Source organism: Vigna umbellata, chromosome 5, assembly GCF_029865625.1.
Source record: "Vigna umbellata cultivar VRB3 chromosome 5, Vumbellata_1.0, whole genome shotgun sequence".
Lineage (NCBI taxonomy): Eukaryota > Viridiplantae > Streptophyta > Magnoliopsida > Fabales > Fabaceae > Vigna > Vigna umbellata.
This window is the reverse complement of record NC_142169.1, coordinates 57,651,098-57,667,604: the sequence shown is the minus strand read 5'-3', so window position 1 is coordinate 57,667,604 and position 16,507 is coordinate 57,651,098. Positions and strand designations below refer to the sequence as shown.

Here is a 16,507-nt window from a genome sequence, read left to right as displayed (position 1 = left end):
GATTGTCGGCATATTACCAACCCTGTTGAAAAGAAAATATTATTTGATTGATCCATGGTACACTTTTTACCCTTGTTATCATGTTCTTTTAAACTGAAACTTAAGAATAGAAGGAACTTGGGTATATTTAGGGTTTATAATTGTGACCAAAATGTGTCTGATTTTCCTAGAGAAAATAACTAAAGGAGTATTTTAAAATATTAACAACTATTATTACTTTTTAGTATTTGAAAAATTAAATTGATGATTTGCTCTGAACTAAACCTATATGAATGTGAATATCTTATTTAGTTACAATTTTGTTTTTCTCAAATTATTGTTGTTTAGTTATAGTCAAATATAACTAACAATAGAAAATCTACATCTTCATTACTTTACAGTTATAATTATTTTCAAGTACTTCTTCTCCCTTTTTTTTTTTATTACAATTTTTTCTAATAAAGTTTTGGAATTATAATGGATTATTCATTATAATTTAAAACATTTTATATATTTATAAATTATTTCAAACGCCTTCGTTATTATTTTTGTTAGTATTTTTTTTCATCTTAACGAAAAAATAAAAAAGAGAAAATATGTACTTGACATGGTTAATATGTTAAGGGTTAAATATTTTTTTCGTCCCTTAAGTATCACACGATTTTAGGTTTAGTCCCTATTTGAAACTTTGATTGCTTTTAGTCTTTATAGTTTTGAAACTATTATTATTAGTCCTTAAAATTGAATGGTGTTAACTTTTGTTTCATGTGGCAAACCGTTTTATGCCAGCTTGCCTCTTCACTCTCTGCCACATTGCTTTTCTTTTTATCTGGCCAATAAGAATTTGACACGTGTCAGCCCCTTCCACCCTAAATTAAGGTTTACCAGATTGGGGAAACTTGCCCCTGCACCTGTGCCACGATTTTGCTCTTTTATTTTACGCCGTCATGAGCCAAGAACGCGAGAAAGGAAGGGTTGCTCTCTTGCAGGTGGCGAATGGAGTTTCTGTTGTGCTTTTGGATTTGCAGGTCTGTTGCAGGTGATGGCGCATCTGGATGACGGTGATGATGCGAGGGAGGATGTCGCGGCTTGCAAGGATTTTGCGTGTTGAAGGTGGCGTTGATGGAGGATGGCGTCGCTACAGGGGAGCTTGCAAGATGAAGGCGCAATGGCGGAGAGGCTTAGGCGATTTAGGGTTCGTCGCAGCACTCACGATTTGGGATTTTGCTTGGCCGTGGTTCTCAATTGGTCGGAACGAACTCGGTGTGCGTCTTCCGGCACGGTGCGATTTGCGATTGGGGTTGCTCGCGTTTTCTGGATTTGTCTTAGTGTCATGTGATTTTGAGAATGCCATGGATGACTCACGAGGAAGAAGAAAGGGCTCCGCTGGTTGAATTCTTTGTAGGTGAAGAATGAAGATGCTTGCTTGATCTGCAGCTTGGGCTGTTGCATGATTGGGGTGATGGTGCACGAGAAGCGAAATCGTGGTTGCTCTGCCGAAGAAGATGAACAAAGTTCTCAAGCAAAAGCAACGTGGCAGAGAGTGAAGAGGCAAGCTGGCATAAGACGTGGCCTCGCCGTTTGCCACATCAAACAAAAGTTAACGTCGTTCAATTTTAAAGACTAATAGTAATAGTTTCAAAACTATAAAGACTAAAAACAATCAAAATTTCGAGTAGAGACTAAACCCAAAATCGTGTGATACTTAAGAGACGAAAAAGATATTTAACGCATACGTTAATAATGTTAATGGCTATAACTTCTATATTGTCCTCTATTAAAACACTTTTTTACATGACTTTCAGTATATGCTTTAATTTTGCTGCGTATCTCCTATTTGAATTTGATTTTGTCGAGGTTGATCTTAACATAGAAAACTTCTGATAAGGCATAAAAGGATTTATAGAAACAATAGTTTTAAGGAAAATTTTACATGGATGTCTCTTAATTTATGTACACCCTTCCAACATCAATAAAAAGTAATATTTTTTCCTTTTTTTAATTGGTCTGTCTTAAATTATTTTATATTTTAATATAAAACTATTATTTTGTAGATGTTAAATAGGGTCTGGGAAAAATATAAATGTTAATGTATCACCATCCTAATTAAAAAAGTTAGTTTAATAATTACACATTTTTTATTGATCATCATGCTGCCTTTTTTTTTTCAAATCAAACTTTCGGGACACAATTTTTTTTTTGAAAAGGTATTTTTCTTTCTAACACATTTTATATGTCACTTAGGAATAAAAAAAAATACTAAAATTGAAGAAATTTTAAGTAAATTTGAAAATCAGGTTAAATTTAAATAAGCAAATAATGTTAAATAAATACAATTAAGTAAAATGAATAATTCTAATCAAGTTTAAATAATATATATTAAAACTTTATACTCTCGAATTTATATTTTAATATTTTAATATTTTAATATTTAAAAATATATTTTATATTTTATTTTTAATATGATATTATTTTGTTAAAATTAGTTTAAATTATATAAAATTATAATTCATTATAATAATATTTATTAAAATTATACATTTAATTTTTATAGTTAAATATTCATTATATTTATATAATTTATTCTTAATAAAAATAATTTTTTAAAAAGAATTAATTTAATATAAATTTATAATCTATAAATTCAATCAAATTAATCTATAACTCGAATCCGATTAATTTAATAAATTAAAAAAATAATAAAATATTAATTTTAAAACATTAAATTCGAGTTATCCATCTTATGCTCATGTCTATGCATAATTTATAATTTCATTTTAACAATTTATCTATTAAATTATACCACTTAATATCTTTGGCACCTTATGCGATATCCGCAGATCCAACATTTGCCAACGGTCATATTTGATTCATTAGAGAGAGAAAGATGCGGAAGAGAAGGGTTGCATCTGTGACAGCAGCAGCAGAAGAAGAAACTTTGCAAAACCATGGCAATAACCCAAACGAAAAAGAGAATAGTGAAGGAAATGGGTTCTTTGCTTGCTACCTTTTAACCTCTCTCAGCCCTCGCTACAAAGGCCACACATACATCGGGTTCATCTCTTATTTTCACTTCTAAAAGATCAAATTGTGATTACTAAGATTTACTCAATTCATAAATCACACACACCCCTTTTGATTTTTACTTTATACAAATTTTGGGTTTGTGCCAATTTCTTTGGTTTCTGTTCATTTGAAGTTGGTGTCTTTATGATCTGATGGTCTGTTGGTCCCCATCTGCTGCTAGTTCCTCTGAAAAAAATCAATTCTAGTTTGGTAGAAATGCTGGGTGTTTAACAATTGTTTTAAAATGTTTCTGCTTCATCTTGTTTTTTTGGTTGGAAATTTTTGAATTTTTCTGAGATAAACAATGGGTATTTACCTATTTTTTAAAAAAGGTTTACGATTCGACTTTTTAAAAAAGTCTGTGTTTATGTTTCCGTGTTTGCAATTTCAGATTTACGGTGAATCCAAGGCGCCGGATCAGGCAACATAATGGGGAAATTCGGTGTGGAGCTTATAGAACGAAGAAGAGGAGGCCATGGGAGATGGTTTTATGTATCTATGGCTTCCCAACAAATGTCTCTGCTCTTCAGGTTTGACTCTGATATTGCTTTCTAGGCCATGTCTTTGTTGGCTAAAAAATGTTCAAAGTTAGGTGATTTGTTGGTTGCTTGAGCAAGTTAAATTCATATAGTGCTAAGCATTAAGATATATTGTATGAATGCTATAGAATTACTGATTACTAAGCATGCATGGATCTTGTCTATCTTTGATGTAGTATCCAACAGGACTGATTTGCTGCTAGATGTACTTGCCAACTGGCATCCCTCTTTTTTAAATTCTCTCAATTTTGTGGTTAACCTAAGCAATCACTTGTTTGAGAATGTGGAAAATATGGATACTAAGCTCAGATTTCAACACTGTTCGTTTTGGTTTCTTCGATTTCCCTGTTTTATTCTTTTTAAATTTAATTTGTTGGGCTTTACATGGCATAGATGAGTTTGGTCTGGTTGCTTGAGAAGTTTGGCATGATTGGATCAAGTAGAAAGCAAGTATATTATGCTATCTAAATGCCAAATTTTAAGAAAATGCTTTATATGTTAATTTGATTCGGGATTTGCAGTTTGAATGGGCTTGGCAGCACCCTGTTGAATCGTTGGCTGTAAGGAAAGCAGCAGTGGAATTTAAATCCCTCTCAGGAATTGCCAACAAGATTAAACTTGCATACACAATGCTCACCCTTCCATCATGGCAAAGGTATTGTCTCTTCTATCTCTACAGAAGTAGGATTTGACATTCTTTTTTGCTGGAATGGTCCTAGGATTTGGTTTTTGATGCTGACATGATATAAATCATCACAGCATGAATATCACTGTGAACTTCTTCTCCACTAAGTACATGAAACACTGTGGTGGTTGTCCGAGCTTGCCAGCGCACATGAAGACCAAAACTGGCTCACTGGATGAACTTCCATGCTATAGTATCTATGGTTTGTCAGAGAATGAAGATGATAATGTTGATGATGTAGAATTTGATGATGATAATAATAATACTAGTGCTAGTGGTTCTGTTCCAGATGTGAGTGATGACTTAGACTCTCCTGATTCACCAAAAAATCAAATCCACGGGGAGAAGATTAGTGAAGCATTTGAGTGGGTTAAAGAATCTGAAGTCCCAGAAGCATCAAGTAATTCATTGTCTTCACAAGAGCAGCGCCTACCGATTAGTTCTACAACACCACTGACGATGAAATCATCATCATCATCAACAACAACAACTACTTTATTACAAAGAATAGAGATCATTGAAGAAGCTGATTTTATGAATGTGGTGAATAAAAGCGATTCTGGTTTGATTGAACCAGCACAATCGGATGCTGCATTGGCAGCCAATACAAATCGAACTGTTGTCAGGACATTTGTTGTGCCTCATGAAGCTGAGATTGTTGATTTGTCCACCCCTTCTCCTAGTTGCAGAAGTGTTCTGGACAGGAAAAAGAGAAGAGTTTCTTCATCTGTTACTGATTTTATTGACTTAACAAACTCCCCTAACTTTGTTCAGTTGTAAGCTTCTGTATGGTGAGAAAAGATTATTTGTTAAATAATTTGCTGTGTCACACCTCGTTATCTTTCTCTGATACGGGTCACACAAAGCAGTTATTGACCACAGACCATGACAGTGTAAGAATGGAGAAATCTGAACGAATAAATATAATGTTGTTTGTTTGCTCAAGTTTTGATTACTGCCAAAATTTCTTTCTGCCATATCTGTGTTCTTACCAGAGGAGTTTGTTTGTTTCCAGTAATTGAACATATTCTAAAAAAGTTAGTAATTATTCGCATGAAAAATGTTTTGGAAACCTTCGTTTGTTGTCCACCTTTAAAACTACCACTTTTTTAATACCCAAATGAATTTTATTAGGCCAGGCGAATTTAGATTTCAATTGGACAGAACTCAGAAGAGTCAATTGAAACTTTTGAGTGTATTATAACCACAAACTATTATGGTTTCAAACAAACAAAGAACCCTTTCTTCCTGTACATTTTTTCTTATACCTCCGAGTTTTTTTAAAATTCCAAAACTATCATCTGTAATTTAAAATATCTTACACTTCATTCTTTTTTTAATTTAATAGATTTTGAAATCTGTTAAAAAATTTCTGAAATTTTTAATGAATTTGAAATTTAATGAAATCTTTAATAGATTTTGAAATCTATAAAAGGATTTTTATGAATTTCAAAATATGTTAGAAAGATTTTTTTTAATGAATTTTAAAATTATTACAAAATTCTTTTGAAAGTTTCAACAAATTTTAAAATCTGTTAAAAAAAATTACTCAACAAAGTTTAAAATGTGTTAAAAAAAATGTAATCTTAAAACTATATTTTCAATATAAAGATATAGGAAAAAATGTGTGAAGATACATAAAGAAACCGCAAAAAAAAATATTGTCTTGTATAATTTGAAAATATTTTTGAATTTTCAGATTATACAATTTAAAACTTTTTTTTTTAATGAAAAGTAGTATACAGATTGTAAATTAAAAAAAAATCATGCAAAAAATATTTCTAAATTATGTAATTCAAAAGTTGATAATTTTCCCTATGAAATATACTACTATAAAGAGAGAAAAAAAAAGGATAAAAACAAGTGTGTATTTATAATAGATACAAGGCTTAATTAGTTGGATAATTCCATTTTGATGCTAGTGTGTCATATTGGTTTTCGTTTCTAAACGAATTTCAATTATATCATAACTTTTTAAAAACTATCTCAATTAGATTTTTTTAAATAAAAATTACTAGCAATGTTAACGATATGCACATATGTGACTTTTAATTTTTTTAAATTTTTTTTAAATTTTTTTTAACATTTTTATAACTTAAAAAAAAAGAATTGTTAACATTAAGAACTTGATAAGTTGATAACAAATTTTTTTACAGAAAACATTATTTTTTTAAAATAAATTAAAAAAAATCACATATTAACACGTGATATACTTTTAATGTCCTTAATAATTTTTGTTAAAAAAACTTAATTAAAATACATTTTTAAAATTATGATGTAATTGAAACGTTTTTAACAACGAAAACTAGAATGGAGAGATCCAGCTATATATATAACTAAGTTATGTGATAGTATTTTTAAAACAATTTTGTCTAAAAACATAGTCTCAATCTCTGCATGTAACATAAAACTATCACTAAACACTCTTCTAATAGTAGGTTTGTTCATACAGACAAAGTGAATAAATAAATAAAAATAAAAGACTCTTTGTCTTTAAAGTTTTTTCAAAATTAAAAATTTACAAAGTAATCTTGCTAAATATACTTGGCAGTTTCTATGTATGGCAGTTGGATGGAAAAATCCATCTCTAGGTTAGGTACGTGGCTGGGAAGCATTCATAGGTTGGCCAAATGCATTACTTGCATGATTTGGCAAAATCAAATATGGTATGTTGCATGTTTAGTTTCCAACATTTTCTATGACTTAATATGTGTTGAAGGCAACATTCCAAGTTATAAAAGGAAATATTGTTTTTTATCGTTTAAACTATATACTTTTGATTCACCTTTAATGTTGTCGTTGATTTAGAACAAAATACTATAATAGGATATTGTAACAAATTAGATAATGACCTTGTCACCACTTTTTATGTTCCAAATGAACTTGATTCTGTTTACAAAAGATTTTCACTAAATAATTTCAAGATTTCACATGCAAGCTCATAATGATAAATACCTCTTCATCTTATGATTTAAGAGAAAATATAATTGATAAGCTAAAATAGGATATTTTGTAAAGGAGATATTAGAAGATTGTACATATCTTTTAGTAATAATTACTTTAAAGATACAATTCTCTACATATAAAAGCAGATGTAATATATTTCAAAAATAATCCAATTAAAATATTTTCTCATTCACTTTAATCTTTTCCAAGTTTTTGCAAAATTCATGCTTACAGATCCTAACATTTCAATTCCTCTCATCCAAGTAAAATCTGATGGGATTTTTAAGAGTTTTAGAAATCTGATAGATATAAGGAATTTGATATATAGAGGAGTTTGTTATTTTATTTATTTATATATTCAATATATTTATATATATATATATATATATATAAAGAAAATTATGATAGGATATCAAATATTTACAATATCTCAATCTTAATTTTTTTTTAATTTAAATAACTAAATGTATTTTTTTATCTGAAAAATTTATTAAAAATTAATTTAAAATGAAAAAATGATTAAGTAAATATTTTCAATCCAAGTCATCCTTGGAATGTTGCCTTCAACCTTTGACTGAAGACATTACTTTAACATCATTAATATAAAGGAGTTGTGTTACGTGAAAATATTAAATCCAAAATAATATTATTAAATGTAGCTAATAACAATAGCCCTTGAATTTTATTTTTATTTTTTTGGCTTCATATACGATAACTCAAGGTTATTGAGTTATCTTACTCCATGTAGAACTTGAAAAATAATTAGAAAGTTGATGAGGTAATTAGTTTAATAAAATCATAACTTTGCATTTAAAAGTTCATTTTCAGACATCGTGGTTCATTAACCCAACTTTATTCTCTCTTTAAAAACTCATCTCTTCCTTTTCCTCTGCCTTCTCTCTACAACCTCTGTCTTCTCTCTTCCATTTCTCCTCTCTGAGCCACTGGTTTTCCGTTTAGGTGACGCCAAAACGTCCGCAGCGTAGAGAGCTTCAAAACCATCCGATTAGTTTTGGGTTTTAAGCTAGGAAGTCCCTCCATGCAACCTCTTCTTTGTTCTTGAACCTAGCACATGCAATCTCTGTTATTTGCATGTGTCTTGTGCTTTCATTTTCTTCAATTTTCCACTCCATTTTAGCTCTAAGAGCTGTTTTCTACAATCAATGTGGTGGTTTGTAGGGTTTGGTCAGGTCCTTGCTGTGTGAGGTACTGTTGGGGCATTCCAGTGAGTTGTACTATTCAACTCCAAGGTAAGGGGAGCTAGATACTTTTCTATGGGTTGTATGAACAATGCATGTGATGAAATCTGTAATATTCTACTACTTGGATTATATTTTAAGTTTTGAGTATATGGAATGATACGTATTGTCATGTTCATATGTGAATCCATGAAACGGTGTTGTGATGTTTGGAATTGATTTGGATGGGTTTGAACTGTGATAATTGACCAATTTGAAGTGAGTGAAGTGTGAAATCTGTTGTAACTTTGGTTAGATAGAAAAATGGGTATTCTGTTAGGGTTTTGGGTTACTTGAGAGGAAGTGAGGTAGGGATTTTGGGAAGTAGGAGTTCTGGACACATTTGGGCTGTTGGGACATCTTAGGCAAGTCATTTGTGACTTGTTAGGATCATAAAACTGGCCTAAAACCTGTTAGAAATGGTAAAATTGAAATTGGGTTTTTAAGTTGTAGGAATTGATGTTTTAAAAGATAAAACTTGATCTTAATCACTTTAGATTAGTAATGGGGAGGGTTAGGATCATCTAGGCAAGTTTAATTGAGCTTAATACACGAATTGGAGGTTTAGAAGTTGGTCAAGAGGCCTATAAATGGTAAGGGCTGGTGTGAGTGTGTGATTCTGCAAAATTTGCGTTCTGCAGAATTTGCGTTCTACAGATGATGCAGAGTCGCTATGCGAGCTGTCTCGCATAGCAGACCCTGTAGAGGGTGCTCACTGTCTGAGTCATTCGTTGTGCGAGCTGGTGCGTTGTGCGAATGATCAGAGGGTGTTGCTCTCTGTTTGTGGATTCGCCTGGCGAATCCTGTTGCTATGCGACTGGTGGTGGTCTGGAACCACTGCCTTTTTAATTCGAAGAGCGAGATGGACGCAAAGCGAGGGGGTTTGGGGGTGTGGTCTCTGTCTAGGCTCTCGCATAGCGACCTGGGTGCGCTTTGCGAGAGGTTGAAAGCCTGATGCATGCTGCGAGTTAATTCGCATAGCGAATTAGGGGGTGCACTGTGCGAGACCATCCTGTCTCGCCTTGCGAATAGGGTGCGCTATGCAAATCCTTTGAGTCCAGTCTTCTCTTTTGCTCTCTTTTCGGTTGAATCAAGTGTATGGAATGTCTGTAATTCATAGTATGATGTGGTAATGTGATTATATTGAAAGTATGCGAGTGTATGAAACATTGTTTAGTGATTGAAAGTATGTGGTTTTAAAAGTATGGTTGATGGACGTAATTCCATGGATCTCTAAGGAGGTTACACGGTGGTGCCTTGTGTTATTGAACGTAATTCCATGAATCTCAAAGGGAGGTTACATGGTGGTGTCCTATGTTATTGGACGTAATTCCATTATCTTCAAGGAGAAGATTCATGGTGGTGCCCTTAGTGTTTAGAATGATTTGCATGGTAGCTCAGTCTTGGGGGTTATCCTGAAACTACAATGGTTGATCATTCTCAGGTAGAGAGGATTGAATCATGTCGTAAGTAGTAGCAGGAGGTCCTAGTCTTGGGTGCTTCCAGTATGGCCCAAGGTGAGTGATAACGGACTAACCTCGTGAGTGTAGTAGGGTGAAACCCATTGGCAATGGCTTTGCAAAGCAGTAGAGGCCACCACGAGTGCATGACCCATCATAGATCGACAATCATTCTAAAAGTCCGGACGAGTCAAGTTTAAGTGCAACAAATCATGTTTGTATAGTCTAATATATTTGTCCTTATTTGAATATTGTGTGTGAATGTCATAACATGATTTTTATATCTAATTCACCCTTGCTTCTGTGTTTGTGTTTTGCTTGGGTATGCTTTTCTTTTGCATCCACTTGGATGTGAGCAGAGATGGATGAGGTGCCTCTGGAGCAGGCTTTGGAGGAAGACGATGCTGCTGCTTAGTTTCGTTAGGACTCTTAGTTGTCCTTACTATTTTGAAATACTTTAGCATGTTTAAGTTTTAAATTATGACTCAATTTGGGATGACTGTAAGCTTAACAATTTTATTTAGAGTCTACTCTAACCGTTCTCTTTTATTAAAATGTGGACTTACTATATTATATGCTTCTATATAATCATATAATCTGGAATGTTACACTCTGCACTTCAGTAGCAAACACAGTAAAGATAACCTCGATTTGCAATGATAATTCTGGGAATATATAATACAGTAAAGATAACCTAGATTTTGGCTTTTGGCACATGGGACATTGCCTTCGATTTAAAGTGTTTTTGAAAAGGATTAAGCACAATTAGTGCCATATGTCATTGAATAATAGCATGTCACCAATAATAAGAAAAGCATTTGCAACTAATACATGGTGGAAGGTTCAACCACCAACCTTGGTACAACACACCATAAAAGCTAATGGTTGTAGTTCAAGAGTCCAGGGTCATGTAAACTGCACAGTACAGTCATATATTCCTAACAAAAACTAATATAAGAACTTACTAATCATTGATGAACTTGTCTAAAAAAAACTTCAAAAGTGATTATGTTGTCAGATGCTAATAGACAAAGTTCTAATCCATTATGTGCAGACAATAAAAAGAGACAAAGGTCCTTGGAAGTATCATGAAAAGAGGAAGTTTCGTGAAAAGAGGAAGTTTCCTCCAGACAATACTTTTAGGCCAGCACCACCCTCTCACTATTGAGTTTTCCATTTCTTTGAATTATGAGCAGATACAAACTATTTTTGTCTATCACAACCAAACATGGATTGAGATATTCTGCCGTTACACTTTTTACCTGCACAACTCTTCACCTTTCAAATGATTTGGTTTTGTATAAAATTGAAATACGAAAGTTCCTTCTGCAAATTAATTACCATCAGATTTAGAACTGCTCCTCATGCAATTCAATTATCAACTGTGGGGATCTAATTTCACCAGTATCTTCTGACACAAATGTGCTTGATCCTCAGGTGATCCTCATGGATTTGAGCATTCATAGATAATTTGGAGTAACAATACTGGTTTGAGTGGATTGGCTCCACAAAATGTTGGTATAAGGGGGTTTAGTTCTTCTAGAGTAAAAGTAAGGTTATTAATCTCCTGAGACATATTTGGATTCTACTATGGTTTGAACTAACACTGGAAAAAAGTTTCTAAGGTTCATATTGTACAGAAAATTTGAGAAACGGTGTACAACTTTGCAAAAAATTTGAGACGAGATATGCTACAACAAGATGAAACAACTAAAAATGAGGAATAAGTGTTACAGAGAGGTCAAAGCATCGTGAAATGCAAGATATGCAAAAGCAAAATTTGGAAAAAATAAAAAAGAAAGAACTGGGATTGCCATGAAATGCAGTAAGCATGAAATCTCAAAACAGGCTATGACTGTGATTGTTGTTGCTGCTGATCATCTGTCTGTTGCAGTTCTTGCTCTGACGGTTGTGATTGCAGTTGTTGGTCACTTTGCCAGACCCAAACAATGTCCTGAAGAGCAGGCCTGATATCCTCTTTCAATATTTTCTGATACTCCAATGTGTCTCCATTTGATTTTTTTACCTCCACCAAATGGAAACAAGGTGTAACTTCAAAGATCTCTGCATCAATGGTTAAAACCCCCTTCCTACCTTCCTCCAAGCCCTCTAATTTCAACAAACCCGCAGCCTTTTTCTTTATTTTCATCCTCAGTTGCTTAGCAATGTCTTCCAGCTTGGAGATGATGACATTTGCAGGTAACCTTGAACTAAATCTTGCTTCCTTTATCCGGAAACTGTCATCAAAGAATCTAGAAAGATCAAAACCCGGAGAACGGGAGATAATATCAAAGGCATTTATACTTAAGGGAGCAACTGACTCTCCGTTTGCTTCTGCTGCTAAACCATCACAGCAATCAGTTTGATCAGGAAGAACAGTACCTGAAGAAGAGACAGTATTGTTTTCCACTACAGGTCTTTTGTTTTTAACGTTAGGTTCTTTCTTAAACCAACAATGTTCCCTAATGATAGATATGGGAATCCTAGCGTCAGGATTTGGATCCAACATCATGCCCAATAGCTTGCATACATCAGGTGGGAACCAATTAGGGCATTTTAATTCTGCTTTGCTTATCTTCCTATACATCTCTATCAAATTTGGGTCATGAAAAGGGAGATAACCTGCTAACAAGACAAACAGAACTATTCCACAAGACCATATATCAGCTTTTGTGCCATCATATCCCTTCCTTTTAATGACTTCAGGAGCAACATAAGCAGGTGTGCCACAAGGGGTATGTAGTAAACCATCTTGCCTCTTGGATTCAACAAGAGCACTTAATCCGAAATCAGAGACCTTTAGATTTCCATTTTCATCCAATAGAATGTTCTCAGGCTTTATGTCTCTGTGGAACACACCTCTACTGTGACAATAATCCACAGCATTAATTAGCTGCTTAAAATACTTGTGTGCCACATCTTCCTTCAGTTTTCCTTTGGCCACCTTGTTGAAGAGCTCACCACCTTTGGCATACTCCATAACAAAATAAATCTTACTCTTGTTAGCCATAACCTCAAACAGCTGAATAATATTGGGGTGTCTAGTCAATCTCATAACAGATATTTCACGCCTGATTTGTTCAACTTGCCCCGTTCTCATAATCTTATCTTTGTCAATCATTTTAATAGCCACACTCTGGTTAGTTATTGCACTTCTACCATAGTAAACTTTTCCAAAGGTTCCCTGACCGAGTAATCTTCCTAACTCATATCTTTGCATTAAGATATTTGGTTTACTCTCCATACGAACTTTTACACAACTTCCCCAGCCCACTTAAACTCTATATCATTTGCTATTATGAAGTGTATGTTTAACTAAAACTATATACACATGGCAGAAAGTTGTCTCAACCGTCTTCACACGGATCAAGTATCAGCAGAACAGGCACTGAAAAAAAACTTGTGTGCCTATTGTCCTTCAAGGAATAGCTAATGAATGAGCTACAAACTTGTGGTCCACTCTTAGCAAGCATGAAGTGGGGCATTAAGAGCAAGGGCATCACCTTATGAATCTCAGCCACATATCTGCAATCAACAAGACACATCTTTTTGGCATGCCCAGTGTCTCTGTCAACCACAACAGACAATATGTGCCGGAAACCGTGAATCGATGAACTTCAGCATCAAACTTGAATTTTCGGCAGATGAGCATTTATAAGAGGAACCTGAGAAACAAAACAGGAACAAATCTCAGTTAAATAACTGTCAAGATCTACATAGAAACAAAAGGGGAAACATATATTAAGATGATGAACACAGATCAAATGCTGATCTTGAAACACAGAAGATGAATTGGTAAAAATGGTCACCACATGCTTATTAATCAGTTTCCAGGTAAATATAAATAATAAAGAAGATACCTGTTTTGAAGTTAAATTTGAAAATAAATGGAAAGGAACAGAAAGTAAACCCACTGAATTTTTACAGATATGATCTTTAAATGATTGCATAAATGGAAATTGAATCAAAGAAACAATCTGTACTACCGAATAAATTTAGAAACTTTATCACTCTTTCTTTCAACAAGAATCCAAAAGGGTGCAGAGGGCAGAGATGAAAGTGTGGCATACAAATAAGAACCTGAGAATCTTAGTTACAGTGTCAGTGTATGATGATTGTTTGCAGGAAATACCATGACTAAATTTTTCTTTGCAGTAAGACAAAGCTTTTATGATTAGTCTGGAAGTGGGAAGAACCGACCCAAATTCATACATACAGCGATTGGCGATGGTATCATCTCGATGATTCAGGAACATGTTCAACTTGTACACATAAATTGAAACAGAGAATTTTTCCAGATTTAAAAAATTAAAACAGAAAAATAATGGACTACCTTGAGGATCAGGACTAGCACATGTTGGTACACATTGAAGATGCAACACAAAACGAGGAACAGATGTCTCTGTTTGTAGGTTTATGTTTATAATATATATGTATATGTATGTATATATGTGAAGATTTCCACGAAGGAAATCAAAGTGAATTGATTGATAAATGAATTATTTGATTAATTATTATAGTAAAAGTTTGACTCAGTTAAAACAAATCTAAAACATTTTTCACTTTAATTGTTTATCTAATAAGTTCCAAATTTAGGAAGAAGTTTCACACTTTAAAAAATCTTTAATTGTGAGTTATTTTTATGAACTCGATTAATAATGGATAAAACATTTAATGTCTTATATTTAATCTCTTTAAGAATCTAATTTTGTCTTCTATAAAAAATACATATTAAAATTAAAAATTATAAGTAAAATTATTTTCTCCAATGTTATATATATATATATATATATATATATATATATATATATGTATATATATATATATATTATCATAACAATGAAGAGAATAAACGAATTATAAAAAAAAGATACATTTCTTTAATGTTAGAAAATAAGTTTAAAAGACATGAATTTAAGAAGAATCATTATTATCAAACAAAATTAACTAGAATCCGTTAATTAGTTTTTATTAAAATTAATTTTAAACTCATGCCTAGATGTTTGTTTGTATGTTTATTAAAAGATATTTAAAGATTTATGAAAGTAATAATAAATATTTTAGTTTATATTTAAGTTTTAAATAGAATCAACTTGAAAAATGATTTATAGGTTTAAAAGGTTGATATATACCTATAACAATATAAACAATAGAGTATGTAAAAATAAAAAGGATAAAAAATGTGCAAAAATAAAATAGACTTTTTAAACATATAAAAGATAAATAAAATTATGTAGAGTAAACTCGTTAAAAATACAAATTAATGCATAAACATATTTGTCTAATGTCTATTGTAGACTTATCTAATTAATGCATTACCAAATTTGTGTAATATGTGTTATTATACTCGTATAATCATTATATGGACACATTCATCTAATGTGTTTTGTTAAACTTGTTTAATCAATATATGAACAAATTTGTCTAGTATATATTGCAAAAATCGTATAATTAAAGAATGGATAAAGTTGGCTAATGTGTATATATAATAGATTCGTCTAACATGTGTGTGAACATATTCTCTTAACATATATTGCTAAACTCCTATAATTACTATAGGAACAACCTTATCTAATATATGTTGTAAGACTTGTTTCATCAGTTATGAACATACTTGTCGAACATGTATTCTTAAAGTCATCTATCCAATTTATGAAATGACTCATTTAATGTTTTTTTGCTATATTGATCTAATTAGCAAGCGGACAAACTCGTCCAATGTGTATTGTTGGACTTGTTTAATGTTTTTCGTTATACTCATCTAATCAATGTGTGAAATCAATGTATTTTTATACTTGCCTAACTAATGTATGGAATGACTCATCTAATGTATTTTTTTATACTCATATAATTAATGATGGATATACTTTATAGTGTGTATTGCTAAACTCGTCTATTGATTTGTTGTTATACTTGTTTAATTAATGTATGTATAAACTCATATAATGCATATATTGTTGGACTCATCTAATGTTTTTTGTTATATTTGTCTAGTGTGTTAGTAAATTTGTTTAATCAATGCATGCCAGATATATATCTGTAGACTCTAGTAATGACAATATAAATATTAGTAGCATATTTTAAAACAATTACTTTGATAGTTTTTACTTTTTGTTTTAGTCTTACTAAAGTCTTACTGTCTACAATTTCAAGATGAAAATAATAAAATGTTAATTCAAAGAATATAAAACAAAATTTAAAATATTAAAAGTATGATTCTTTTTAATTATAAATATGAAATTTAAACCTTTGAAATGAAATCTTGTAACATCCCAAAAATACAGTATAAACCATACCATAGAATATTCACATATTAACAATATTACAGTTCAGTTCTGAAACCAAAGGGGTACGTTCATGGCCGAACGACCTTACAAAAATACTACAAAATTTAAGATTTACAAAGCTAACTACTATACCGAACGGTTCCCAACACTACGCTTATACCGATCGGTTACACAAAATAGAACCATCCCTAACGACCGAACGGTCCTATGGTTCAACTTTCACTTCCACTTCTACCAGAGCCTCTTCCAACAACTCTTCTCCTTCTGCTCACATCCATAGGATGATCATTGCGACAGGAAAAGACGA

At 32.2% G+C, this 16,507-nt stretch overlaps 2 protein-coding genes across 3 annotated transcripts; one reads left to right on the top strand and one right to left on the bottom strand.

Moving 5' to 3' along the window:
* The first annotated feature begins 2,807 nt into the window (after positions 1 to 2,807).
* Positions 2,808 to 5,214, top strand: LOC124835085 (Excinuclease ABC, C subunit, N-terminal). The gene is made up of 4 exons (XM_047309960.2): positions 2,808 to 3,033; positions 3,437 to 3,575; positions 4,106 to 4,239; positions 4,344 to 5,214. Exons 1-4 carry the CDS (start codon positions 2,867 to 2,869, stop codon positions 5,047 to 5,049), a joined length of 1,146 nt encoding a protein of 381 aa, XP_047165916.2. The 5' UTR covers positions 2,808 to 2,866; the 3' UTR covers positions 5,050 to 5,214.
* Positions 5,215 to 11,520: 6,306 nt separating this feature from the next.
* LOC124835087 (SOS3-interacting protein 1) lies at positions 11,521 to 14,330 on the bottom strand. 2 transcript variants are annotated; one of them, XM_047309964.2, is made up of 2 exons: positions 14,247 to 14,330; positions 11,521 to 13,578 (listed from the first exon to the last, which is right to left on the bottom strand). In XM_047309964.2, exon 2 carries the CDS (start codon positions 13,155 to 13,157, stop codon positions 11,763 to 11,765), a length of 1,395 nt encoding a protein of 464 aa, XP_047165920.2. In that variant the 5' UTR covers positions 13,158 to 13,578; positions 14,247 to 14,330; the 3' UTR covers positions 11,521 to 11,762. The 2 variants fall into 2 exon arrangements, with proteins under 2 accessions (XP_047165920.2, XP_047165921.2); XM_047309965.2 differs by lacking the exon at positions 14,247 to 14,330 and adding an exon at positions 14,046 to 14,182.
* Between the last annotated feature and the right edge of the window lie 2,177 nt (positions 14,331 to 16,507).

Excerpts from the sequence above, each read along its gene's own strand:
- LOC124835085 (XM_047309960.2), top strand. The coding sequence starts at position 2,867 with ATGCGGAAGAGAAGGGTTGCATCTGTGACAGCAGCAGCAGAAGAAGAA. Across the intron at positions 3,034-3,436 it reads AAAGGCCACACATACATCGG|ATTTACGGTGAATCCAAGGC; the intron begins GTTCATCTCTTA and ends TTGCAATTTCAG. Across the intron at positions 4,240-4,343 it reads ACCCTTCCATCATGGCAAAG|CATGAATATCACTGTGAACT; the intron begins GTATTGTCTCTT and ends AAATCATCACAG.
- LOC124835087 (XM_047309964.2), bottom strand. The coding sequence starts at position 13,157 with ATGGAGAGTAAACCAAATATCTTAATGCAAAGATATGAGTTAGGAAGA.